This window comes from Oncorhynchus masou, chromosome 24, assembly GCF_036934945.1.
Source record: "Oncorhynchus masou masou isolate Uvic2021 chromosome 24, UVic_Omas_1.1, whole genome shotgun sequence".
Lineage (NCBI taxonomy): Eukaryota > Metazoa > Chordata > Actinopteri > Salmoniformes > Salmonidae > Oncorhynchus > Oncorhynchus masou.
The window spans coordinates 86,674,448-86,701,552 of NC_088235.1; the positions used below are offsets into that span (position 1 = coordinate 86,674,448).

General features: G+C 43.9%; 1 protein-coding gene across 1 annotated transcript in view; it reads left to right on the top strand.

The window, feature by feature from the left end:
- The window catches only part of LOC135512909 (xenotropic and polytropic retrovirus receptor 1 homolog), a 79,305-nt gene that overhangs the window by 1,269 nt on the left and 50,931 nt on the right, over positions 1 to 27,105 (top strand). Inside the window, exon 2 of the mRNA XM_064935410.1 lies at positions 10,712 to 10,763. Coding sequence (XP_064791482.1) covers positions 10,712 to 10,763 — 52 coding nt within the window. The remainder of the gene's footprint in view (positions 1 to 10,711; positions 10,764 to 27,105) is intronic.

The window sequence follows — 27,105 nt, forward strand, 5'->3', positions numbered from 1 at the left end:
ATTGAATGGATTAGATATAGCCTAGCCAAAACCAAAAAGTCTAAAACTGGACATTTTTATTGTGTCTATGGTTTGGAGAAAGCAGTCTGAGGAGCATTTTCAGTGTCACACCCCACATCTTCTTGGTTCACGTTAAGAGCCTGAGCGCAGAAAGGCTCTAACAAGGCTGCCCATTCCATTTTGATATATGAATTATAGACAAAGATGCTGATGCGAGCCTCTGGAGGATTCTTAGTCTGCATCCCACTATCAAACCTGCATGCCTCACTCTGTGGGCTTATACCATGCTATAACAAGTTCATATACAACTTATAACTACCTTCATTGATCTAGCAAACCAACAAGTAGGCACAGGAAGGTATCTGCCTTCATTTGGATTAGGTGAGGGTAAAACACGTATGGCCACACTCGTCTTTGTCTATATTTGCAGCCTGACGCATGGAATCCAATACATGGCCATATCAGCCATTTTACACCTCAGTCAGCTTTGAGATGGATGACCTTCTCAGCGCTGTCATGCCATGTTGGATAAATATTTAAATAATACTCAATATGACTTATTGTATGCAATTGTCTTTTCAGGAAGCACTTTGCTTTGTACTTTTAGTATTTTTCTGTGAGTGAAAGAAATATGTATTGTCTAGTCTCCTTAAGCTGTTGCGCTGTATTGACAGAAATATGTATTGTCTAGTCTCCTTAAGCTGTTGCGCTGTATTGACAGAAATATGTATTGTCTAGTCTCCTTAAGCTGTTGCGCTGTATTGACAGAAATATGTATTGTCTAGTCTCCTTAAGCTGTTGCGCTGTATTGACAGAAATATGTATTGTCTAGTCTCCTTAAGCTGTTGCGCTGTATTGACAGAAATATGTATTGTCTAGTCTCCTTAAGCTGTTGCGCTGTATTGACAGAAATATGTATTGTCTAGTCTCCTTAAGCTGTTGCGCTGTATTGACAGAAATATGTATTGTCTAGTCTCCTTAAGCTGTTGCGCTGTATTGACAGAAATATGTATTGTCTAGTCTCCTTAAGCTGTTGCGCTGTATTGACAGAAATATGTATTGTCTAGTCTCCTTAAGCTGTTGCGCTGTATTGACAGAAATATGTATTGTCTAGTCTCCTTAAGCTGTTGCACTGTATTGACAGAAATATGTATTGTCTAGTCTCCTTAAGCTGTTGCGCTGTATTGACAGAAATATGTATTGTCTAGTCTCCTTAAGCTGTTGCGCTGTATTGACAGAAATATGTATTGTCTAGTCTCCTTAAGCTGTTGCGCTGTATTGACAGAAATATGTATTGTCTAGTCTCCTTAAGCTGTTGCGCTGTATTGACAGAAATATGTATTGTCTAGTCTCCTTAAGCTGTTGCGCTGTATTGACAGAAATATGTATTGTCTAGTCTCCTTAAGCTGTTGCGCTGTATTGACAGAAATATGTATTGTCTAGTCTCCTTAAGCTGTTGCGCTGTATTGACAGAAATATGTATTGTCTAGTCTCCTTAAGCTGTTGCGCTGTATTGACAGAAATATGTATTGTCTAGTCTCCTTAAGCTGTTGCGCTGTATTGACAGAAATATGTATTGTCTAGTCTCCTTAAGCTTGCGCTGTATTGACAGAAATATGTATTGTCTAGTCTCCTTAAGCTGTTGCGCTGTATTGACAGAAATATGTATTGTCTAGTCTCCTTAAGCTGTTGCGCTGTATTGACAGAAATCTGTATTGTCTAGTCTCCTTAAGCTGTTGCGCTGTATTGACAGAAATATGTATTGTCTAGTCTCCTTAAGCTGTTGCGCTGTATTGACAGAAATATGTATTGTCTAGTCTCCTTAAGCTGTTGCGCTGTATTGACAGAAATATGTATTGTCTAGTCTCCTTAAGCTGTTGCGCTGTATTGACAGAAATATGTATTGTCTAGTCCCCTTAAGCTGTTGCGCTGTATTGACAGAAATATGTATTGTCTAGTCTCCTTAAGCTGTTGCGCTGTATTGACAGAAATATGTATTGTCTAGCCTCCTTAAGCTGTTGCGCTGTATTGACAGAAATATGTATTGTCTAGTCTCCTTAAGCTGTTGCGCTGTATTGACAGAAATATGTATTGTCTAGTCTCCTTAAGCTGTTGCGCTGTATTGACAGAAATATGTATTGTCTAGTCTCCTTAAGCTGTTGCGCTGTATTGACAGAAATATGTATTGTCTAGTCTCCTTAAGCTGTTGCGCTGTATTGACAGAAATATGTATTGTCTAGTCTCCTTAAGCTGTTGCGCTGTATTGACAGAAATATGTATTGTCTAGTCTCCTTAAGCTGTTGCGCTGTATTGACAGAAATATGTATTGTCTAGTCTCCTTAAGCTGTTGCGCTGTATTGACAGAAATATGTATTGTCTAGTCTCCTTAAGCTGTTGCGCTGTATTGACAGAAATATGTATTGTCTAGTCTCCTTAAGCTGTTGCGCTGTATTGACAGAAATATGTATTGTCTAGTCTCCTTAAGCTGTTGCGCTGTATTGACAGAAATATGTATTGTCTAGTCTCCTTAAGCTGTTGCGCTGTATTGACAGAAATATGTATTGTCTAGTCTCCTTAAGCTGTTGCGCTGTATTGACAGAAATATGTATTGTCTAGTCTCCTTAAGCTGTTGCGCTGTATTGACAGAAATATGTATTGTCTAGTCTCCTTAAGCTGTTGCGCTGTATTGACAGAAATATGTATTGTCTAGTCTCCTTAAGCTGTTGCGCTGTATTGACAGAAATATGTATTGTCTAGTCTCCTTAAGCTGTTGCGCTGTATTGACAGAAATATGTATTGTCTAGTCTCCTTAAGCTGTTGCGCTGTATTGACAGAAATATGTATTGTCTAGTCTCCTTAAGCTGTTGCGCTGTATTGACAGAAATATGTATTGTCTAGTCTCCTTAAGCTGTTGCGCTGTATTGACAGAAATCTGGTCGCAATTATTCTGATTACAAATCAATTATGAAACATTGTGAGACTTTACAAGTGGCTCTTATACCTGTGTATTAACACTGGTATTACTTCAGCAACAACATTGTTATATATATTTTTTGTTATTGCTTAATTGAAAAGGATAATACCTTAGAGCAATGGATCTGGTTGATGTTTTATTGTGCGAGAATTTATTACAGAGCTCCATGCATGAATCCCATATGGAGTTTTCTTTCATTTCATCCATTGAATGCACTTATAGGTGTTTAAATCATATGCTGGTACATGAGCATTACACAACACTCCTGTGGCCAAGAAAGTCCATCCAGATTCTCCAAGCAGATTGGTGTTACAACGGTAATTTGTACAGTATCAGATGGGTGTTGAACATGGGAACAAAATCATAATAGCAAAAGGCATTATTTCATTGCACAGTTATTTCTTTGCACAGTCATAGCATAGTAAAAAAAACATAGGCCTGAGTCAGACTTGCAATGCATAGTTTGTGTGTTAGTCTTCTTCAACTGTCTGACTTGTTTGTCTGTTATGGACATGAGGGCACTGGAGTGGGAGGCACAAGCAACAATTGCCAAGAGCCTCTGACTCTTAGAGAATACAGATAACTATATTATCCACCGGAAATATTCAATCAAATCACATTTTATTTGTCACGTGCATTGTAGACCACAGGTAGACCACTAACCGTGAAATATTTACTTACGAGTACATTTCCCAACAATGCAGATCAGATAAAAATAATAAAAATAATAGAAATAGTGACACGAGGAATAAATACACAGCGAATAATAATGACAGAAAATAACATGGCTATATATAGTGAGTAGGAAATGATATTACTATATACAGGGAGTACCAATAGCGAGTCCATGTGCAGGGGTACGAGGTCATTGATGAAGCTATAGGGCATTCGGAAAGTATTTAGACCCCTTTACTTTTTTCACATTTTGTTACGTTACAGCCTTATTCTAAAATGAATTAAACACACAATACCCCATAATGACAAAGCAAACACTGGTTTTTAGATGAAACATCACATTTACATAAGTATTCAGACCCTTTAATCAGCACTTTGTTGAAGCACCTTTGGCAGCGATTACAAGCTCGTCTTCTTGGGTATGATGCTACAATCTTGGCACAACTGCATTTGGGGAGTTCCTCCCATTCTTCTCTGCAGATCCTCTCAAACTCTGTCAGGTTGGATGGGGAGCGTCGCTGCTTAGCTATTTTCAGGTCCCAGGACCCAAAGAGTTCAATCTTGGCTTCATCAGACCAGAGAATATGGTTTCTTATGGTCTGAGGATCCTTTAGGTGCCTTTTGGCAAACTCCAAGCGGGCTGTCATGTGCCTTTTACTGAGGAGTGGCATCCATCTGGCCAATCTACCAAAACTGCCTGATTGGTGGAGTGCTGCAGAGATGGTTGTCCTTCTGGAGTTCCTCTGTGGAGAGTTCCTTTTCCACATAGGAACTCTGAAGCTCTGTCAGAGTGACCATCAGATTCTTGGTCACCTCCCTAACCAAGGCCCTTCTCCCCCAATGTTGCAGTTTGGCTTGGCGGCCAGCTCTGGGAAGGGCCTTTGGTTCCAAACTTCTTCTATTTAAGAATGATGGTGGCCACTGTGTTCTTGGGGACCTTCAATGCTGCAGAATTCTTTTGGTACCCTTCCCAAGATCTGTGCCTCGACATATTCCTCTCAGAGCTCTACGGACATTTCCTTCAACCTCATGGCTTGGTTTTTGCTCTGACATGTACTGTCAACTGTGGGACCTTATATAGACAGGTGTGTGCCTTTCCAAATCATGTAAATCAATTGAATTTACCACAGGTGGACTCCAATCAAGTTGTAGATGTAACGAGTCTCATAGCAAAGGGTCTGAATACTTATATAACTAGGTATTTCTGTTTTATAGATTTAACACATTTGTAAAAATTTATAAAAATCTGTTTTTGCTTTGTCATTATGGGGTATTGTGTGTAGATTTATGAGGAAAATGTTTTATTTAATCCATTTTAGAATAAGACTGTAACAAAGTGTGGAAAAAGTCAAGTGGTCTGAATACTTTCTGAGTGTTCTGTATGTACTGTTCACATAAGAAGGGGTAAAGTGACTAGGCAACAGGATAGATTATAGACAGTAGCAGCAGTGTATGTGATGAGTGAGTGAGTGAGTGAGTGAGTGAGTGTGTGTGTGTGTGGAGTCAGTATGTGCATGTTATGTGTGTGTGGGCATATGTATGTGTTGGGGTGTCGGTGTGAGAGTGCAGGTAGAGTCCAGTGTGTGTGCATAGAGTCAGTGCACGAGAGAGTGCAAAAAAGGGTCAATGCAGGTTGTCCAGGTAGCCATTTGATTGGCTACTTTGCAGTCTTGTTTAGAAGTTTTATGGCTTGGGGGTAGAAGCTGTTCAGGGTCATGTTGGTTTCAGACTTGGTGCATTGGTACCGCTTGCCGTGCGGTAGCAGAGAGACCAGTCTGTGGCTTGGGTGGGTGGAGTCTTTGACAATTTGTTGGTCCTTCCTCTGACATGGCCTGGTATAGAGGTCCTGGATGACAGGGAGCTCGGCCCCAGTGATCTACTGGGCCATATGCACTACCTTCTGTAGTGCCCTGTGGTCGTATGCCAAGCAGTTACCATACCAAGCGGTGATGCAGCCAATAATGATGCTCTCAAAGGTGCAGCTGTTGAAGGTTTTGAGGATCTGAGGGCCCATGCCAAATCTTTTGATCCTCCTGAGGGGGAAGACAAGTTGTCGTCCCTTTTTCACGACTGTTTTGGTGTGTTTGGAACATGATAGATCCTTAGCGATGTGGACACCGAATAACTTCAAGCTCTTGACCCGCTCCATTACAAACCCGTCGATATGAATAGGGGCTTCCTCGGCCCTCCGTTTTCTGTAATCCACTATCATCTCCTTTGTCTTACTGACATTGAGGGAGAGGTTGTTGTCCTGGCACCACACTGCCAGGTCTCTGACCTCCTCCCTATAGGCTATCTCATCATCGTCGGTGATCAGGCCTACCACCGTCATGTTGTCAGCAAACTTAATGATGGTGTTGGAGTCGTGTGTGGCCACGCAGTCGTGGGTGAACAGGGAGTACAGAAGTGGACTAAGCACACACCCCTGAGGGTCCCCTGTGTTGAGGGTTATCGTGGCGGATGTGTTGTGTTGTACTCTCACCATCTGGCGACGGTCCATCAGGAAGTCCAGTCCCAGGGACCTTAGCTTAGTGATGAGCTTCAAGGGCACTATGTTATTGAATGCTGAGCTGTAGTCAATGAACAGCATTCTCACATAGGTGTTCCTTTTGTTGATGTGGGAAAGGGCAGTGTGGAGCGCAATAGAGATTGCGTCAACTGTGGATCTGTTGAGGCAGTATGTGAATTGGATTAGGTCCAGGGTGTCTGGGATGATGGTGTTGATGTGAGCCATGACCAGCCTTTCAAAGCATTTCATGGCTACAGATGTGAGTGCTATGAGGCGATAGTCATTTAGACAGGTTACCTTGGCATTCTTGGACACCGGGACTATGGTTGTCTGCTTGAAACATGTAGGTATTACAGGGTCAGGGAGAGGTTGAAAATGCCAGTAAAGACACTTGTCAGCTGGTCAACGCATGCTCTGAATACCCGTCCTGGTTATCCATCTAGCCCTGCAGCCTTGTGAATGTTAACCTGTTTAAAGGTCTTACTCACATCGGCTATGAAAAGCATGATCACACAGTTGTCCGGAACCGCTGGTGCTCTCACACATGGTTCAGTGTTGCTTGCTCTGAAGCGAGCATTGAAGGCATTTAGCTCATCTGGTAGGCTTGTGTCACTGGGCAGCTCGTAGCTGGATTTCCCTTTGTAATCTGTGATAGTTTGCAAGCCTTGCCACATCTGACGAGCGTCAGAACCGGTGTAGTAGGATTGATCTTAGTCCTGTATTGACGCTTTGCCTGTTTTGATGGTTCGTCGAAGGGCGTAGCGCAATTTCTTATCAGTGTCCGGGTTAGTATCCCGCTCCTTGAAAGTGGCAGCTCTAGCCTTTAGCTCAGTGGGGATGTTGCCTGTAATCAATGGCTTCTGGTTGGGATATGTACAGTCACTGTGGGGATGACGCCGTCGGTGCACTTATTAATGAAGCCGGTGACTGATGTGGTAAACTCCTCAATGTCATCAGATGGATCCCGGAACATATTCCAGTCTGTGCTAGGAAAACAGTCCTGTAGCTTAGTATCCACTTCATCGGACCATTTTCGAATTGAGTGTATCACTGGTATTTCCTGTTTTTGTAAACAGGAATTAGGAGGATAGAGTTATGGTCAGATTTGCCAAAGGGGAGGAAGAGCTTTGTATGAGTCTTTGTGAGTGGAATAAAGGTGATCTTCATTTTTTTTGTTTCACAGGTGACTTGTTGATAGAAATGAGGTAAAACAGATTTCAGTTCTCCTGAATTAAAATCACAGGCCACAAGGAGTGCTGCCTCTGGATGAGCATTTTCTTTTTGTCTTATGTCCCTATGCAGCTTGGTGAGTGCAGTCTTAGTGTAGGAATAAGGTTATGTATCTTGTTTATTGCCAAAACAGCGTTGAGATCAGTCTGTCCCTTAGACTTGTCTTGAACAAAGTGTTGTGGTAGAAACATCAGCCACAAGTCTCCCTGGTTTAGTTCTGTCCCTCGCTCTAGTTTGGCTGCTCATTTGTCTCTCTAAAGGGTTATTACCATCAATCAATGTTACTTTTTCTTATTATTTTTTTTCAAATACAATGTTGTCTGGATTATTATAAATGCCTCTGTTTGGCTGCAGCAGGGCAGTTCGCTGGGATGTATGGGGAAAAAAACACCTTAACCATTAAAACGCTTGCATGTGACTTTAGGAATTGACAAAGTGATTGAGTGATAAATTAACGAAGTCTGCTCATCCTATGAGGCTGTCCATTTTAAACACCTGTTTGTAATGGAGGTCTGTCCACCGCTCATTAGGAGACCAGAGGCCAGCCGTAAAAGCAGAGCTCGTTCCTGTGTGATACGCAGGCGTTATTCCAGATTCATCTCACACTCATAGATAATGAAAGCGAACAGCATAAAACAGCTCCCGTTGTCCTTTCTCCTGTTTGTTATCTCGGGGACCTTTCCTTTTGGCTAGTGCAATTGGTACATGGTCTTGGTTGTGTCAAGGCTGGCAATTGGTCTGGTTCTTGGTCTGTTCTGTGTGAGTGTGGAATACTGTACTCTCAGAGGTGGTGAAACAGAAGCTGCAACATGACTGTGAGCAAGTTAGAGAGGGTTATGCGGCAGCGTAGAGAGGGTTATGCGGCAGCGTAGAGAGGGTTATGCGGCAGCGTAGAGAGGGTTATGCGGCAGCGTAGAGAGGGTTATGCGGCAGCGTAGAGAGGGTTATTCGGCAGCGTAGAGAGGGTTATGCGGCAGCGTAGAGAGGGTTATGCGGCAGCGTAGAGAGGGTTATGCGGCAGCGTAGAGAGGGTTATGCGGCAGCGTAGAGAGGGTTATGCGGAAGCGTAGAGAGGGTTATGCGGCAGCGTAGAGAGGGTTATTCGGCAGCGTAGAGAGGGTTATGCGGCAGCGTAGAGAGGGTTATTCGGCAGCGTAGAGAGGGTTATGCGGCAGCGTAGAGAGGGTTATGCGGCAGCGTAGAGAGGGTTATGCGGCAGCGTAGAGAGGGTTATGCGGCAGCGTAGAGAGGGTTATGCGGCAGGCGTAGAGAGGGTTATGCGGCAGGCGTAGAGAGGGTTATGCGGCAGCGTAGAGAGGGTTATGCGGCAGCGTAGAGAGGGTTATGCGGCAGCGTGGGTGGAATGAAGCCTTTTTTGCTTTAACCGTTGCAATCTAATCACTTGTGTAGGTTTATATATGCATGATAATGCTTGTGTAAGCTAATTTCCTATTGAAAAAGGGACATGTTATTATTTATATCATAAGCAGGTACACAGGTGTTAATTACATGCAGAGGTTAAAGTGTGGGGCCCGTTTTCCACTCTAGTCTCTGTGCAGGTATATATTTAGCTCTGCCAGTGGCTCACGATGCAAGATGATTCATTCTGCATAAATTGGATAATGTGAAGGTTTTACTATTCCAACCACTGTATACTTAATGACATTGACAAAAGATGCATGGTAAAAATGAGAACAGAAATAATTGCACATAACATGATGAATATGATCATCCTAGTTTATAGCTGACACAAAATGTCCGCGTTCTGTTGTAATACATCCGTCTTACTTCAATAACAGAGATGGAATGGCGAGCTTCCCACAACTCATCCTCTGTCCCCTACTGGGAAGGCATCTGGTCTCAGTCAGCCCTGCCTCCGTTGCACAGTACAGCTCCTGCGCTCAGAGATCCACTCAGTTAAAGTGATTATGAGAATTATCAGAGCTGTCATTTCAGATCTGAGACCACCTAACATATGCAATACTGTAGTTGATATTGTTATTACTGTACATCTCACTTCAACAGAAGACCAACAGACCCATTAGGGCAGTTGATACCTGCAGGTTGATCTCAGGTTGATGTAAGCTGTTGTACTAAGCTACAATCAGAGCATGTAAATTCCCCAAAGAGCCGCCCTGCCCTGCCCCCATTCCCATCGGTGCTATTGCCATGGCAATATGCCTCCATCTTGATGAAGGTGTGCACTCTTCCAGCTATTAGCCTGGGCCAGTAAGCCCTGCTACATGACCCAATGTTTGCACAGGTGGTCTACTACGAATCACAATTTCCAAAAGAGAATGTTATCTACAAATGAAATGTTTCTCTTGGATTAGTGTTCAATATGAGCATACAGTAATAACTGACTGCATTATTATTGCTCAGGTAGAACAGAGAACAAACTGCGTTTCTGAGTACGTTCCTTCTACATACTACGATTCATCGTCATCCTCTGCTCTCATTATATCCACTTTATACAAACATCAGATAAACCTGGCCAGAGAATGGCCATATGGAACAGAAGCTACATATATAGTGAGGTTTAGATTCTTTGTCACATCTAAGCTTTGAATTTAAAAAAACACAAAGTTCATCATGTGGGTGCCTGTCTATCTCAGTGAAGGTCACAAGCTTAATTATTTTGACTGGATGGTCAAGAAACGCATTCCCAGTTACTGCTATTTGCTCCAGAGAGCCAGTAAGTTAGATTGGTATGGAGGAATAGAGATGTATTCAGTTCCAGGCCTCACAGTCCCAGACTAGAGAATCATGTTAAGATGTCTCTTGTAATTATCTGGCCATATACATTATCTGCAAGGTCAGAGTGATTGAAGGAAAAATAAACTCATTCTGTATAAAGAGGTCTTTGCAGTATAGGCCAGCCTCCATCTGTTTTAATTTGAAAGATCTGGAATCTGATAGACATATTTTTCATGGTTAAATACAAGTGCATTGATGTCTTATAACTCAGCTTGGATTCATTATCTTCACACATCTTGGGGGCTGTAACATCAATTATTGCCGAAGGATGGTTATTTTTCCCTGTAGACATTCTGTACTGAGTTTGCCAATTTCATATACTTTTAATATACTGCTAAGTTTTCAGATCTTTTGTCATGTACTTATCATAATATTCCTGAGACTGGCTATGTAAGTAGATTACTTGAATGTATCAATCAATAGTAAGTTGTTCATTATGTTACCATCACTGATCATTGTAATTATTTGCTCATATGAAAAAGTGTTAATTGATTTGATTAAACGTCAACTTGTACGGTAGTTAAGAAACTGAATAGTGATTATCCCTCTGTTTTTTCCTTTACCAGGCTTTCAAGGATATGCTGTATGCGGCCCAGGACCAGGCCCCATCCATAGAAGGTAAGGAAAGTCCTGGTCCACGGTCAGAATGAACTCTCCCTGTACTGCACCCGCTCGGACACCCCGAAAAAACAGGCCCTGCAACAAATACAGGAAATTGCAGTGATCATCCAGCTTCCCCTCACCCGACAGAGCAGCCACTTTGTGCTGAGTGCAGTGACCACCCCATCGCTGTGCAGAGCTGGAGGTCGAGGGCCCCCCTCAGAAATTGCAGTCCAAATAATTGCTTCTCAGACACATCACAAGTAACAGATACCTCTAAACATCACCTGTTCAGAGGAGGCTGGGTGAAACAAGCCTTTATGGTCAAATTGCTGCAAAGAAACCACTTTTTTAAAGGACACCTATAATTAGAAGAGACTTGCTTGGTCCAAAAAACATGAGCAATGGACATTAGATCAGTGGAAATCTGACCAAGAAGGAGAGTGATGAAGTGCTGCATCAGATGACCTGGCCTCATCAATCACCCGACCTCAACCCAATTGAGATGGTTTGGGATGAGTTGGACCCAAGTGTGAAGGAAAAGCAGCCAACAAGTGCTCAGCATATGTGGGAACTCCTTCAAGACCGTTGGAAAAGCATTCCAGGTAAAGCTGGTTGAGAGAATGCCAAGAGTGTGCAAAACTGTCATCAAGGCGAAGGGTGGCTACTTTGAAGAATCTAAAATATTATATATACTTTTTTGCTTACAACATGATTCCATATGTGTTATTTCACAGTTTCGATGTCATAACTATTATTCTACAATGTAGAAAATAGTACAAATAAAGAAAAACCCTTGAATGAGTAGGTGTGTCCAAACTTTTGACTGGTACTGTATATCAGATGCTCTGTGTGGAAGAGGGCATGAGAGTTCCAGACGTCATGGTTGTACGGTCTTCCACTGATCTGTGAACGGTGTCTAGTTCTAGTTCACTGGGGAGCTGCATCTCCCTGAAGGTCGACTTCCAGGAGACTGGGCCGTCAGGTCAGGCCTTTCTGCCGAGGTGTGAGGGAGACGTTATTTCCAGTCAGTGGCTCTGTATGTGTTGGACGTGTGTGAGAGTGGTGTGTCTAAAGTATCCACTGACCTTGTTGTTTCCAAAACCACCGTTCCGGGGGAATGGGAAAGAGAGGAAGTTGGCAGGTGCGGCTGATAGGGTTGGAGATTGATTCAGCAGAATAAAGACCTGAACAGGGCTGGAACAAGCACAGGAAACAGAAGCAGAACTGAGTGTCCTCAATGGTCAGCTGGCTGGAACCCACCCTCACTGTGTCCAGAGTTGGAGGTTGAGAAATTGAAGGGGTGGTGGGTTTTTGCCACATGACTCCAAAAGAAGACTGACTCACCACTCATGAAGCTTGGAATGAGCTGACAAATACCTCACTGTCAGACTGTTTATAGTCTCTAGTACAGAGGTCTGTAGTTGATTCATGATGAGAGGAAAACAGCCTAGTGAGCTGCCGTTGACAGACCATTAATCACATTGCCAAACTTTCACCATCATATTTCAGCCAACGATGCCATGTGAAGCCTAAATGAAAGAGTTGTCTGTGTGTCTAGTTTGGCATTAACGTATGTGAGCTGTCTTTCCTTTAAACACCATTCTCCCGAGGGTGTCAGGTTGGCCTTATCCCCAACATGGCTGATGAATCCTGTTCTGTCTGTCCTCTGTCAGAGCTGCCATACACAGGTCACTCACTCACTCCTCCATCTCTGGGACAATCCTACCCCTCCTTTAAATTCCAGTGAAGGGTAAATGGATGGAAACACAGATGGATAGGAGGAATACATGGGGGACCAAATAACTGTACAGGAGCACACAGTGAAGGTTATTGAGACTCTGCATTGTAGCACCAGTTACTGTTTACTTTTCATATGAGGAACAAGATTAACAGGCTTCCCATGAAATACAAGCTTAGCATAGCCTCCTCACACAAACTGTGTCAAATCTGATTGAGTTAAAAAAGTAAGGATTTTATTAAATCACCCCTCAACGAAAGAATAATTACTTGAATCTGATTTCTGAGATGTTTTTTTTCTCTCTCGGCAGCGAGGCCTTCCGTGTCTGAGTGAGATATGGTATTCTGAGAGAGTACTAGTGCCTCCGGGAGACAGTTTACTGGGTTATTACCACCCCCTCTAGCTGACCCGCTACCTGATATAGCCTAGTTGTAGTAGATATTCGACATGGAGAAGTACAACACTTCAAAGCCTCTGTCAGGGCCTTCTCTAACTGCAGGCTTCTGTCAAATACTTCAGAAGTGCATGTTACTCCAGCAAACAAGGATATGGCCAGCTGTAGTCCCGCAGGATTTGAGATTCGTGCTATGTTTTATACATAGCCTACCTTAATGACTGAAGAAGGTTTCTCCTATGTGTATGATCAGCACTCTGAATAAGACATGGAAGCCTAAAGGGATATGACGTTCAGCTCCACGAGTTCCACAACGAGTCTGTCCAGAAGTGCCCCAAGACATTGATGGGCAGCAGCAGGGGCAGATGTAGGGCACTGTGTGTGTGTGTGTGTGTGTGTGTGTGTGTCCATTGTTTTCAACACCATAGGCTTTCCTGTGGTCAGGCTGAGAGTAGTCTTTGGATGGTTTGAATGTGAGAGACATTTTAGATGGAGATTAATTTATTAAACGTTACCAGAGACACAATCCCTCAGCTTTGACTCAATACTAGATTGCCCACACAATACAACCTGTTGCATTGGCGTTGATTTTTATACCACACTGATGAGAAAAGTCATATTTTCATGTTGACAAATGCCTTGTTCAGCGCTCCCTACCTGACTGTGATGAATGTTCAGTAATTAAGAAAGCTTGTTCTAGTTACATTCAGCACCAGAGTGGCTGTAGTGCCTAGTATAGCGTTTAACCTTTTGTGAGATCCTTTGTTCTTGCTTCCTAGTTTTAATTAAAACAGCATTTGCACTGCAGCTTAGACCAGGAGAACGCACTGAGGAGCAGCTGGCTTGAGTTCAGGTTCCCCTGCTCCTCTCTCTCTCTCCAGTGAGATTGAATTAGATAATGTCCAATTCAATTAGCCTGCCGATTATGAGATTTGAGAACAATAACTGCAGATAAACACAGCAATGGGAGGAATTAGTCTGCCCCCGGAACTATCTCCCAGTAATGTTACATGCCATAGTGGCATAGTCATAGGCAGTGTTACATCAGGGGTGATCCAGGATGATTCACATGGGGAAGGGCTCTCCCACCTCCCAGCAGCTTGACCGAGGAGCAGGGGGAATGTGGGCGAAGTGTTGTGCTATTGACTGCTCACAGGAAGACACCAGAAATATGATTTCCCTCGGACAACACATATATTGGGTTAGTTAGCCAAGGGTATCACAAACTGGCAGTAAAATGTTTTATAGTCTCTCGAAGCTGCTCTATAATACATAGCTTGGAGGACTGAAAGCCTTGTGTTTTTATTGCATAGTGAAACTGCAGATTGAATGAATGAGGGGAGTCTTTGTGTGTTCCCCTGAGTACCTTACCTTCCTTGTTGAGGTTTGATGCATAATACCTCTGTGTCGGTGTTGTTCTGTGGTATTAGTGTATGGAGCAGCTGCAGTTTGACTGGAGAAGGATAAAGCACCATAATGGCTCAGTTGGGTTTAGGAGCAGCCTTCTCCCTCTTTCCTTGCTCTCACCAGTGTTTACATTTTTTTTTTAATTACACCTTTTTCTCCCCAATTTCATGGTATCCAATTGGTAGTTACAGTCTTGTCCCATCGCTGCAACTCCCATACAGACTCGGGAGAGGTGAAGGTTGAGAGCCGTGCGTCCTCCGAAACACAACACAACCAAGCTGCTTCTTGACACAAAGCCAACTTAACCTGTAAGCCAGCCGCACCAATGTGTCGGAGGAAACACCGTACACCTGGAGACCGTGTCAGCGTGCATTGCGCCCGGCCCGCCACAAGAGTCACTAGTGCGCGATGGGACAAGAGCATCCCTGCCGGCCAAACCCTCCCCTAAACCAGACAACGCTGTGCCAATTGTGCTCCGCCCCATGGGTCTCCCAATCACAGCCGGCTGCGACAGAGTCTGGACCCGAACCAGGATCTCTAGTGGCACAGCTAGAACTGTTATGCAGTGCCTTAGATCGCTGCACCACTCGAGAGGCCCTCTCACTACTGTTTCTGACCCAGCTCTCAGTGCAGCCTGATTACACTGTTATTGCAATGAAATATGAGACAGTTCATACCATGATTACACAGCTACACAGCTATATGTTTTTGTATGGAATACAATGCGTTATCCAATATAAGGTTACACTCTACTGCTAGATATTGCTTCAGCCAGCCATTTTCACCCCTCCTCTCTTCACGCCATGGCGATGGAGGTTTTTCCTGTGTATCTCCAACAATAGCAGAACAGCAATTGTGACTCGACTTCAGTCCTCAGGTGCAATACCAGCAGCTAGGCTCCAGCAGGCAACTCAGTCAACAAAGACCAAAGCGCCCGCTAATCAGATTATTATGTCGGAAGCTGACGTGGAGGGAGACAATTTTAGAAGTTTTCTTGATTTTCGCTGGTTGTAAAACTGGTGAGATGGTGACGTGTGAGTATATCATGGTTGCAGCCCCAGACAGACTCCCCTGTCTGCGTTGGTGGAGGTCCACAGAGTGGAGCGGTGCTGTTATCAGAGAGGAGAGGGGGACAAGCCTGCTGAGAGACCAGGTACTAGCAATTAGCCTGCCTGCCTTTCTCTGATCAAAGACCACAGAACAGCACTACACTCACTCACTCACTCACTCACTCACTCACTCACTCACTCATTCACTCTCATCCTCAATATTGCAGCCTTTTGTTCTCACACCTCAACTGGACACATTAATATTGCACTTCAAAGCCACCTTCATTGAATGAATTAAGGAAAATAAACATGGTAGTAAAAACCTCAGTGCTGCCATTCCTCTTTTAGCGCCAATGAATTTCATATGAGGAGGAATATTAATGTGATAAGTACGCAATCGACTTGACTTAACATCAATCACAAACCCAGATACCACAGATACCTCCACCTTTCATGATGCTTTCCACTCGCAACACTCCGCTGTCTGTAATGGGCGGCCTCCATTTTGTCTGTTGCTGTTGGTTGCTGATGGACATGGCTGGCTATTTGAAGCCTGGTGGTGGTATTGTTTTTGTGATTGTTACCCCACTCACGTGTGCCTAGGTACAGCAGCTGTTATTACAGTGGGCCCAGCTATAGGAGAGTCCCCTGTGTGGCTCTAGAGCAGGAGTTCTCCCCAGTAGCCCAAGGACACAGCCCTGTACATTCAGTGGGCCAGTAGCTTAGCAGCCAGGGTCTCCCACCAGCCTGCATTATTGATGGGCTGTCTTACAAGCTGCCGCTCCGATTTGGATGAAAATGCTATTTGCTCAGTGTTTGTGGGTTTATTCCTCCTCAGCAGCGCTAACTGCCTGCTACCACCTGTATCTCAGTCTTCTGGAAGTGCATCGGTAGACAAAGCCTTGCTTGTTCCAGCTTTTACAGTAGGAGGAGAGGAGGAAGAAGCCCAGGGGCATTTATCTAGTGGAGATTGTTAAAGATGTCAAAGAGTTGAGGGTACTATACTAGGATAGTAAACATTCTGGCTGATGCTCCAGAGAGGGAGATGGGAGGGTCAATAAAGAGCTGAGAGGGAACTCAAGGTCATAGATTAATCGAAGCAGGGTAATGAACATGAAAAAGCAGGGGACTAATTGGATGAAGACTGGGGAGATGCTGCTCCTTCTTTATCATGATGGAAGGATGGCCAGAGAGCGAGAGAGAGGGACTTAAAGCAGCAGACAGACTAGAGGGTCCCATGGCTCATCTCCAATGCATGCTCCCCTCCGCATTATCTCTGCAGCTATAGTGCACAATGCGAGAGAAGAGAAAAAACCTTGGTAGATGAAAGTCTTTCCATCTATTATTCATCTGTGAATTAGATCTCGCATGAATGGCGAGAGGGGAAGTGGGGTGGGGTGGGGGAGGGGTGAACAGGAGGTTATTGGAGCTTGCAGGAGTCAAGGTCTTTCCGGAGAACTGGCACTTATTCTTTGAAGGTATTTGAGCAGTATGACGAGGGCTGTAATTAGTGGTTTATCCCTATCTCGCTCACAAAAAGGAAGCATGGAGGGGGACGTCCTTATGAAGACCAACATGTGCCAGCGGGCTGTGTGTTGGCACTAATCTGGGTATCATATGGATGGTCTGATAGCCAACAGACTGACTGAGATGAGAATGAGTTGAGGGTGTTGTTATTTGCTCAGGAGTCAGGAGTCAGAGAGTTTATTCAGAATTAAAATGCTTTCAGACATTGTCTCTGCTCTGTTGACTTGGTTCTGTTCACCGTGACAGCCAGGTTACTGAAGCAGCTTTAATCAGGGCACAGGCCTAATCAGTAGCTTGTATGGCTGCCATCAGTCATGTTATGTCAAACTTAACCTTTTTCTTGCATTCATGGACATGATCAATCTTGCATGGGTTGTGGCATATTGATTTGTTTTAGCTGTGTGTGTTGCATTCCTCTTTTTTCCAAAAGTATTCTGAAAAAATAATCTATTGAATTATTGAGTAGTATTCAGTCCATGTCCATTAAGAGTATATAACTAAATGATTGAGATTCTATATAACTATTGAAACAGGTTGATTTGTGATGCCTACATTCACTGACAGCACCGTATGGCATGAGTGTGAAGAGCAAAAAGCAACTACAGTCTGAGAAAAATAGAGACATACTATGCCCTTGTCTGTAGTCTGTGTGTTTATCGCCTCTCTCACACACTCTCACACACACAGAGTGCACAAACACCCAGGCGTTGGCTCTAGTGGGCGGGGCTGAACCCTGGGTGGTGGCGGCACTACCATATGTTCAAGTCTTTTTATTTGTGTTGATGCAAATCAAATGCATTCATTACATGCTCTTCTAATCTTTCAGGTTAACAATGTGTCTTCCAAAGCTGCCGAGCTGGGGAAATGAGAAACTGTTCCTAATCTAGAAGTACAATTAGATTAATTGTGTAACAATGTTCAAGTCACGCATAGCGATTTCTCAAATGTCAATTCTTAATCACGTTTTTTTCCCACTATTGACTTCTAAACACACAATATGAAGCATTGTGTCCCAGTGTGTGTTTGTGTTCGTGTATGCGCACACGTGCTAGCAGTGTGTAGGAGAGACAGTGTCCTTCAGTGCTCCACTCTGTCCATTGTCCCTCTGCAGAGATGGCTGGAGACTGTTAGCTGTTTGGCTGCCGGTATCCTCCTGGGTAACCTGCTGTCTGGTGGCTGTTGCTGGAGGTCTGTGTTGGCCCCTCCCGCCCTCTAGATTCCACTGTCTCTCCCACTGACTTTAATCTATATTGTAATTCTCACCAGAGGGGAGCAGGTGATGACAGGAAGACAGAAAATATCTCTGAAATGCTCTGACTAGGTATGGTAAAGCTTGTGCCACTGCGTTTGACAGATACATTTTAGGCCCGTACAGTTGCAGGTCTAGTTGCGCTATTTGAGTCTGCAGTTAAAGATGGATCTATTTTGAGTGGGCAGTAGGAAATAGGATCTTTTTTTGCAGAATGTATCCAAGTGGCATGTTGGTTTAAATTGAGTCACTTCCCATGGGGTCAGTATGAGTGAGAGGGAGAGAAAGAGAGGGAGAGACAGTGAGAGAAGTTGGCCGTTCCTGCATTAAGTTGGAGCTCCCCATGCTCAGTTGTGCCCGTGGGCTAAAGTGGCAGAGGAGAGACTGGTGACATTGACAGTGATTGGAAGATAGTAAAGCAGTGAGCTAGAGTCTTGGGGATGGCCTCTTCTCTCCTCTGTTAAATGCTCTCATTACAAGGATGAGCAAATATGTGTTTTTACATCAATTACAACATTTCACAGAGAATAGATACTGTATATGACCATATCTATCTTATTTGAGTGCAGGGGGTCAACCCATTAAGGCAATAATGTGATTTTTATTATTATAGTAGTGAATCAATTATTCAATGATATAGTGTCCGGACAGCTTGTTTTGTTTTATATTAAATATTGAATTATTAAAACTGTGTTAGATTGAAAATAAGGTCTCTCTTCACAAATCTCGGAATTTATCCCAGTTACAGAGAGGCATTGTGAAGTTAGACATACATTGTATTTAGAGGAATGGGTCGTATGTGTTTATGATTTACAGTGCTTTAATCTACAAATCATAATTTATGTAGAAAGCAAAACATTTGTGATACAACAATATTCCACATATGAATATATTTATTTGCAGTAAATAAATACTGTTGTGACAAATGTGGATAATCCTGAAATAGATATTATGTCATTTTCAAAGAAACACGTTTTGGATACTTATCTGGTGTAGCAGGAGAACTGCAATTACTTTAAATATGGCTTCAAATGACAAACAAAGTTTTCCTTTAATATATCCTCTTTTTCCTAACATATTCAGAATAATCTCTTTGTGGAGACTCGAGCGATGGACCAGCATTTCTTTCATTAATCTTTGACCAGCTTGCTTAGCCCTAGAGACTTCCGTTAGGCTTCAAAACACTGGACTGCCACATACACACACACACACACACACACGCACACACTCAAACACTCAAACATACGCACTCTGGCAGGCCCGCTATACACACTGTTACAGTTTCTAGCGCCTATGTTGTGCAGCTGTTGGAAAATCGTCCCAAATGTCTGTCGTTGAGCTAGTAGTTCTATGTCAAGAATGTGAGCGTTTCTATTTCGTAACACTTCATTTTAACCGTCGCTATCATATGGTGGCCTCGGGAAATATGCATATTTCATGTCATCCGCAGCTTGTGGATAATATATTCGGGATGAGTGTTAATAATAACCAATTACCGTTGTACAGTGAGTCTAATCCTGCGTCAGAGTTTTCACACCATGTGGTACCATGTAGCCTCCGTCTCTCTCTCTGCCCTGGGGACGGACTGGGACTGGGACTCGGACTCGGACTGGGACTGGCTGGCGCCAGGAAGCACAGAGAGAGAAAAGCACCAAGCTTTTGTTTAATGTACTTACTCTGATAGGGTGAGTCTCAATCCGCCCTCGTTGTTTCACCACCACCACCAAAACAAACCAGCCCACCATCTCCCAAGTGTGTTAGTATGCTGAGTGGTTACTTCAGGAAATACCCTCTTCTATTGTGGTTCAAGAAATGACCATTTGTCTATGATTAGGATTCTTCTCTCCCCAGGCAAAATGCATGTTGTCCTGACAGTCGACATCTCACAATTAGGCTCCATATGCCCAATTAGTATGCAGTTAAATTGAGCATAACAAACCTATTGTTCCCTTGGCATGAAAGTGCAGTCTGCAGTAAGAGCTCATTTTCATGTTAAAGACTTGAGATGTGTCTCCAGTTATTTATTTATTTTACCTTTATTTAACTAGGCAAGTCAGTTAAGAACAAATTCTTATTTTCAATGACAGCCTAGGAACAGTAGGTGAACTGCCTGTCCAGGGGCAGAACTACAAATCTGTACCTCGTCAGCTCGGGGATTTGAACTTGCAACCTCCCAGTTACGAGTCCAACACTCTAACCACTAGGCTACCCTAAAAATACGTGACTGTTTGTATAAGTGTTTCTTCTTAGAAACCAAGAGGGGTGAACAGAGCTAAACCTCACAGCCAAAGGTAACCATGGCACTCAGTTAGTGAGTTTGGACATTTGTTTCACATTCAAGGGGCCAAAAACACTCTGTTGGCTGTTGATAGCTGACCACATTTCTAGGCCATGAAAATAGATCAGATTTTCATGGCCTAGAAAATGTAAGACCTCGTGATGTCCCAACAGGTTAAATATATTGTGTTTACAAAAATCGTCCATTGACATAGGCCTAGCCTAACTGATTTCCAGATCTGTTATTTAGCTACTGCAGCAGCTTGCGTCTGCTTTGCATAACTTCCCCTTAGATCAAGGCTAGCCTTTGTTTCCATTCTGGCTGCAGTTCTACCTGACAGGGAGGACTCGTACAGTGCATTAGCGAGCTAATGAGCTTGAGCTTTCTAAAGGACAGGATCATATCAGGCTTCAATTAACAGCGTCAGCCACACTGACCCATTTTTAGCTGACCCCCTGACAACCTGGATAATCTCTCCTTTGTTTTTGTCCCACACACTTCACCTCTCTCTCTCTCTCTCTCTCTCTCTCTCTCTCTCTCTCTCTCTCTCTATGTTTAAAGCTTTCTACGGTTTATTTGGACTGAGTTTAGGTTAATGACATTATAGAGCGTACTGCTCTCTTTCCTTAGAGACAAAGCCCCTCTGCCCTTGCCGAGCTCTTTGAACACAGCAGGCCCCTGTCCCATGCCGCTCCACTGACAGTGTGCCACACACACACACACACACCCTCCAGCTCCCAAACCAGCCTTCCTCTCTCCCCCCTATCCAGGAGCCTTCCCACTGTTAGCCTAAATGCTCACCCATGGCTATGGATTTGATTCAAATGTTTCTGGGATGCCAGATCGATCAAGTGCCTCATGAACATTACTGTCCGAAGTAAATGCTTTGCCTGTTGGATGAAATCACTTGCAATTTGGGGTGGTTGCATTTGAAATCAAATTGTATTTGTCACATGCGCCGAATACAATAGGTGTGTAGACTTTAAAGTGAAACCTCCCCCTCGGATTTATACAGTTCCCTAAAATAGAAAATGTTCCGGTTATTTGTGATATCTGTTGGGATCTCAGGTACTTTGCATTGTGTGAACCATGATGCTTTATTCTTCACAATGATCAGATCATGATGAAACATGAGTCACTATAAGAGGCATGGGAAATACCTCCTGATTTAATTGAATCAGGAAATAGCAGCTAATTTAATAATTTCAAGTATTGGATTCCACATTCCCCTCCCGCTATGTCCTGCTATGATGCATATCCTGTGAAGCAGTTCATTACTTAGGTTAAAACGTCTTTATTATCCGTTTTATTGGTACCATTCTGAACAGGTATCAGGTGTAGCATTGCATTGGAAAGTGATACCAAAATGAAAACAGCCTGTTATCACACAGGGGAATCTAATAACATGACATAATAGCGTAGATCAACTTTCTCCAGCGGTCCATTATTTCCAGAGTTGTTCTTTTTTCATGACTCCCTGGTGACTTGATTTCCCGTATAAAGTCCAGACACAGTTTAACCAGGCCAGATAAAGAACCAACAGCTCTCAGAGATTAGAGCGAGCAGCTAAAATAAGATTTTAAATAAGTTCATCTGAACTTTCCAGTGCAACTCTCAGAATCAGCTCTCACCAGGGAGCCTAGCAGTAAGAAATACCTCCAAGACAGTCACAGTTAACATTACCGTATGTCCTTCATGTCACTTTTAGAAATGTACTATCTGGCAGTAAGTAATTCATAGCCAAGGTTTTAGCGTTGTTAGTGCTCTGATTGGGGTGAGTGCTAGAGAAGTGTGTAACAACCTTGGAGGAGTCTGTGTGTAGAGTGTAAGCCTAGACAGATGCTGCAGATGCTGCATATCCGATCCAGAGTCCTATATAGAGAGATTTCACATTGATAATTGTTGCCTTGATATTTAGCACGCCATGTGGAGAAGGTACATCTATAGTAGACGAGTTTCATCATCAGTGAGAGACGTATATAGAGTTGTGATAAGAACCTGTTTCTTAGAGTCTGACCTGAGGGGGATGATGTGTGTAGGCGGTTATCTACCTTGATAGCTGAAGTCTTACTGCAATAAGAATTCACTAATAGTTACCATGACCATCCAAAAGTTAGCTGTTGCTGTCAGTGAAGATATTTGGTGTTTCATGCCTATTAATTGGCTGTCATGGGACAGCTTCCTACTGTCAGCCTGTTTCACACAGAGTGCAGGGTGTGTGTGTGTGTTCGCAATTCACTTCATTATTGTCATCAAAGAGAGGCTTTACGGCGTGGTTCTTATCGAAAGGCTGCAGGCTGCAGCAGTTAGAATGCGGCAGGTCTGAAAGGAGACCTTTCTGTCATTCTGAGAGGACTAGCTGACTGACTGACTGACTGACTGACTGACTGACTGACTGACTGACTGACTGACTGACTAGCTGACTGACTGACTGACTAGCTGACTAGCTGACTGACTGACTGACTAGCTGACTGACTGACTGACTGACTGACTAGCTGACTGACTGACTGACTGACTGACTAGCTGACTGACTGACTGACTAGCTGACTGACTGACTGACTGACTAGCTGACTGACTGACTGACTGACTAGCTGACTGACTGACTGACTGACTGAGCTGACTGACTGACTGACTGACTGACTGACTAGCTGACTGACTGACTGACTGACTAGCTGACTGACTGACTGACTAGCTGACTGACTGACTGACTGACTGACTGACGAGCTGACTGACTAACCGACTAGCTGACTGACTGACTGACTGACTGACTGACTGACTGACTAACCGACTAGCTGACTGACTGACTGACTGACTGACTGACTGACTAACCGACTAGCTGACTGACTGACTGACTAGCTGACTGACTGACTGACTGACTGACTGACTGACTAGCTGACTGACTAACCGACTAGCTGACTGAACAACCGACTAGCTGACTGAACGACTAGCTGACTGACTGACTGACTGACTGACTGACTGACGAGCTGACTGACTAACCAATGAGCTGACTGACTAACCGACTAGCTGACTGATGAGCTAACTGACTAACCGACTAGCTGACTGAACGACTAGCTGACTGACTGACTAACCGACTAGCTGACTGACTAACCGACTAGCTGACTGACGAGCTAACTGACTAACCGACTAGCTGACTGAACGACTAGCTGACTGACTGACCGACTAGCTGACTGACTGACTGACTAGCTGACTGACTGACGAGCTGACTGACTAACCGACTAGCTGACTGAACAACCGACTAGCTGACTGAACGACTAGCTGACTGACTGACTGACTAGCTGACTGACTAACCAACGAGCTGACTGACTAACCGACTAGCTGACTGACTAACCGACTAGCTGACTGACTAACCGACTAGCTGACTGACTAACTGACTAGCTGACTGACTAACTGACTAGCTGACTGACTAACTGACTAGCTGACTGACTAACTGACTAGCTGACTGACTAACCGACTAGCTGACTGACCGACTAGCTGACTGACTAACCGACTAGCTGACTGACTAGCCGACTAGCTGACTGACTAACCGACTAGCTGACTGACTAACCAGCTAGCTGACTGACCGACTAGCTGACTGACTGACTAGCTGATTGACTGACTGACTAGCTGACTGACTGACGAGCTAACCGACTAGCTGACTGACTGACTGACCGACTAGCTGACTAGCTGACTGACTGACTGACTGACTAGCTGACTGACTGACTGACTAGCTGACTGACTAACCAACTAGCTGACTGACTGATGAGCTGACTGACTAACCGACTAGCTGACTGACCGACTAGCTGGCTGACTAACCGACTAGCTGACTGACTGACGAGCTGACTGACCGAGTAGCTGACTGACTAACCGACTAGCTGACTAGCTGACGGACTGACTGACGAACCGACTAGCTGACTAACTAACCGACTAGCTGACTAACCGACTAGCTGACTGACCGACTAGCTGACTAACCAACTAGCTGACTAGCTGACTGACTGACTGACTAGCTGACTGACTGACTGACTAGCTGACTGACTGACTGACTAACGAGCTGACTGACTAACCGACTAGCTGACTGACTAACCAGCTAGCTGACTGACCGACTAGCTGACTGACTGACTAGCTGATTGACTGACTGACTAGCTGACTGACTGACGAGCTGACTGACTGACGAGCTGACTGACTGACTAGCTGACTGACTGACAAGCTGACTGACTGACTAGCTGATTGACTGACTGACTAGCTGACTGACTGACGAGCTGACTGACTGACGAGCTGACTGACTGACTAGCTGACTGACTGACAAGCTGACTGACTGACAAGCTGACTAGCTGACTGACTGACTAGCTGACTGACTGACAAGCTGACTGACTGACTAGCTGACTGACTGATGAGCTGACTGACTGACTAGCAGACTAGCTGGCTGACTGACTAGCTGACTGACTGACTGACTAACTGACTGTAGCCTGCTGCTAACTGAGGCACTCCTGAACAAGTTCCCATCTCAATTAATTATTTGGCAAGACTTCTACTGAAAGGCCCTGCAAAATGTGAAAATGCACTATAGGTGACAATAATAATGTCTCAACCTAACAATATGATTATTAACTCTCCCAGAGCACTGTCTCAAACACAGAAGAGCTGTAATAGTATTGTACAGTACTGTAATGGCAATGAAGAGATGTATTCTAAGATCTCTGAGAACATGAGCATAAAACATGTGATAACTTAACCCCGGTGCACTCTATTAATGGCACGGTCACATTAGGTTAATGGACCCAGCAGCATCCTCCAGTCTCACTAGCTGTGCTTACACCACATCTCCCATCCTAACAGTAGCCAAGACTTCCCTCAAGATTAATGGGTCCAACTTTGACTATTGACACAACACTTATCTGAGCATTTATGAGCCCACTGTTGCATGGCGTCCTCATATCTCCTCATAAAGACTTACAGCTACAGTTTAGCCCTGCAGCGTCTCTATGCTTCAGCTACTGCTCTGATCCTGACAACTTAAAGGACATTTCCACCTAAAAACTATCTTTTGGTATTTGTTTCATTTGTCGATTTGTTGATGTAGTCACAAAATGTTTTGCATGTCAGTGATCAAGTTTTCAAGATGTGTTACTGTCACAATTCAGAAATACAGCCGGTATGATGCATTTTGCATCAGATGATGCAAAGTGCATCATACTGTCTATATTTCTGTGTTTTGAAAGTTATACATCTTGATAACATGATTGCTGACATGCAAAACATTTTGGGACTATCAACAATTAAACAAATAACAAAATGTCATTTTTGAGTGGAGTTTTCCTTTAACTGTCCACTCTGCAGCTTTATGAGCATTTTCCACTGGCTGTTAATAGTTCTGAATCACAAACAAACAAGCTCTAGTGTTCTGTGCTTTACTGCATATGTTGTTGTGTGACTTCACTTCAACAGTTAGAGGAGAATGAGAGGATGAGATCCCCCTGAGGGCTTTGATTCCCCTCTACCTGAAGGATCAAACACACACTCTGAAGAGAACATCACAAGGCCTGTCACTGGCGGTTATGCTAACAGATTGCCTTGACTAAACTTGTGTCTGTCACTGAGTGAGTAGGCAGCCCGTGTGCGTGTGTGTTTGTGTGCGTGTGTGTGTGTGTGTGTGGGTGTGGGTGTGATGTGAGCTCTGTTACTGCAGCCTTGTCCTCTATCTCTACAGTCTGTGCTGAGTTGCTGTGTGTTGCCAGGTGTCTGCTGCCTGCCTTCCTGTGTTTGTTGTTCACAGTGTGTGCCTGACCGGGGGATTGGAAATGTAATAATTGGAACATGTGCCAGAACATTGAACCATAATATCACAGATTGCTTTTGACACTCTTCACCAAACAGAATATTGTGATATTGTACCATGTATCCGTAAATACTGTATATAGACTTTATATACAAAAGTATGTGGACACCTTCAAATTAGTGGATTCGGCTATTTCAGCCACACACTTTGCTGACAGGTGTATAAAATTGAGCACACAGCCATGCATTCTCCATAGCCAAACATTGGTAGTAGCATGGCCTTACTGAAGAGCTCAGAGATTTTCAACGTGGCACTGTCATAGGATGCCACTTTTCCAACAAGTCAGTTCGTCAAATTTCTGTCCTGTTAGAGCTGCCCTGGTCAACTGTAAGTGTTGTTATTGTGAAGTGGAAACGTCTAGGAGCAACAATATTTCAGCTGCCGACGTGGTAGGCCACACAAGCTCACAGAATGGGACCGGCGAGTACTGAAGTGCGTAGCGCATAAAAATCATCTGTCCTCGGTTGCAACACTCACTACCGAGGTCCAACTGCCTCTGGAAACAGCATCAGCACAGTAACTGTTTGTCGGGAGCTTCATGAAATGGGTTTCCATGGCCGAGCAGTCGCAAACAAGCCTAAGATCACCATGCCCAATGCCAAGTGTCAGCTGGAGTGGTGTAAAGCTTGCCGCCATTGGACTTTGGAGCAGTGGAAATGCATTATCTGGAGTGATGAATCATGCTTCACTATCTGGCAGTCTGATGGAAAAATCTGGGTTTGGCAGATGCTAGGAGAATGCTACCTGCCAGAATGTATAGTTCAGCATGACAAATGCACAAAGTGAGGTCCATACAGAAATGGTTCGTGGAGATCGGTGTGGAAGAACTTGACTGGCCTGCACAGAGCCCTGGCCTCAACCCCATAAAACACCTTTGGGATG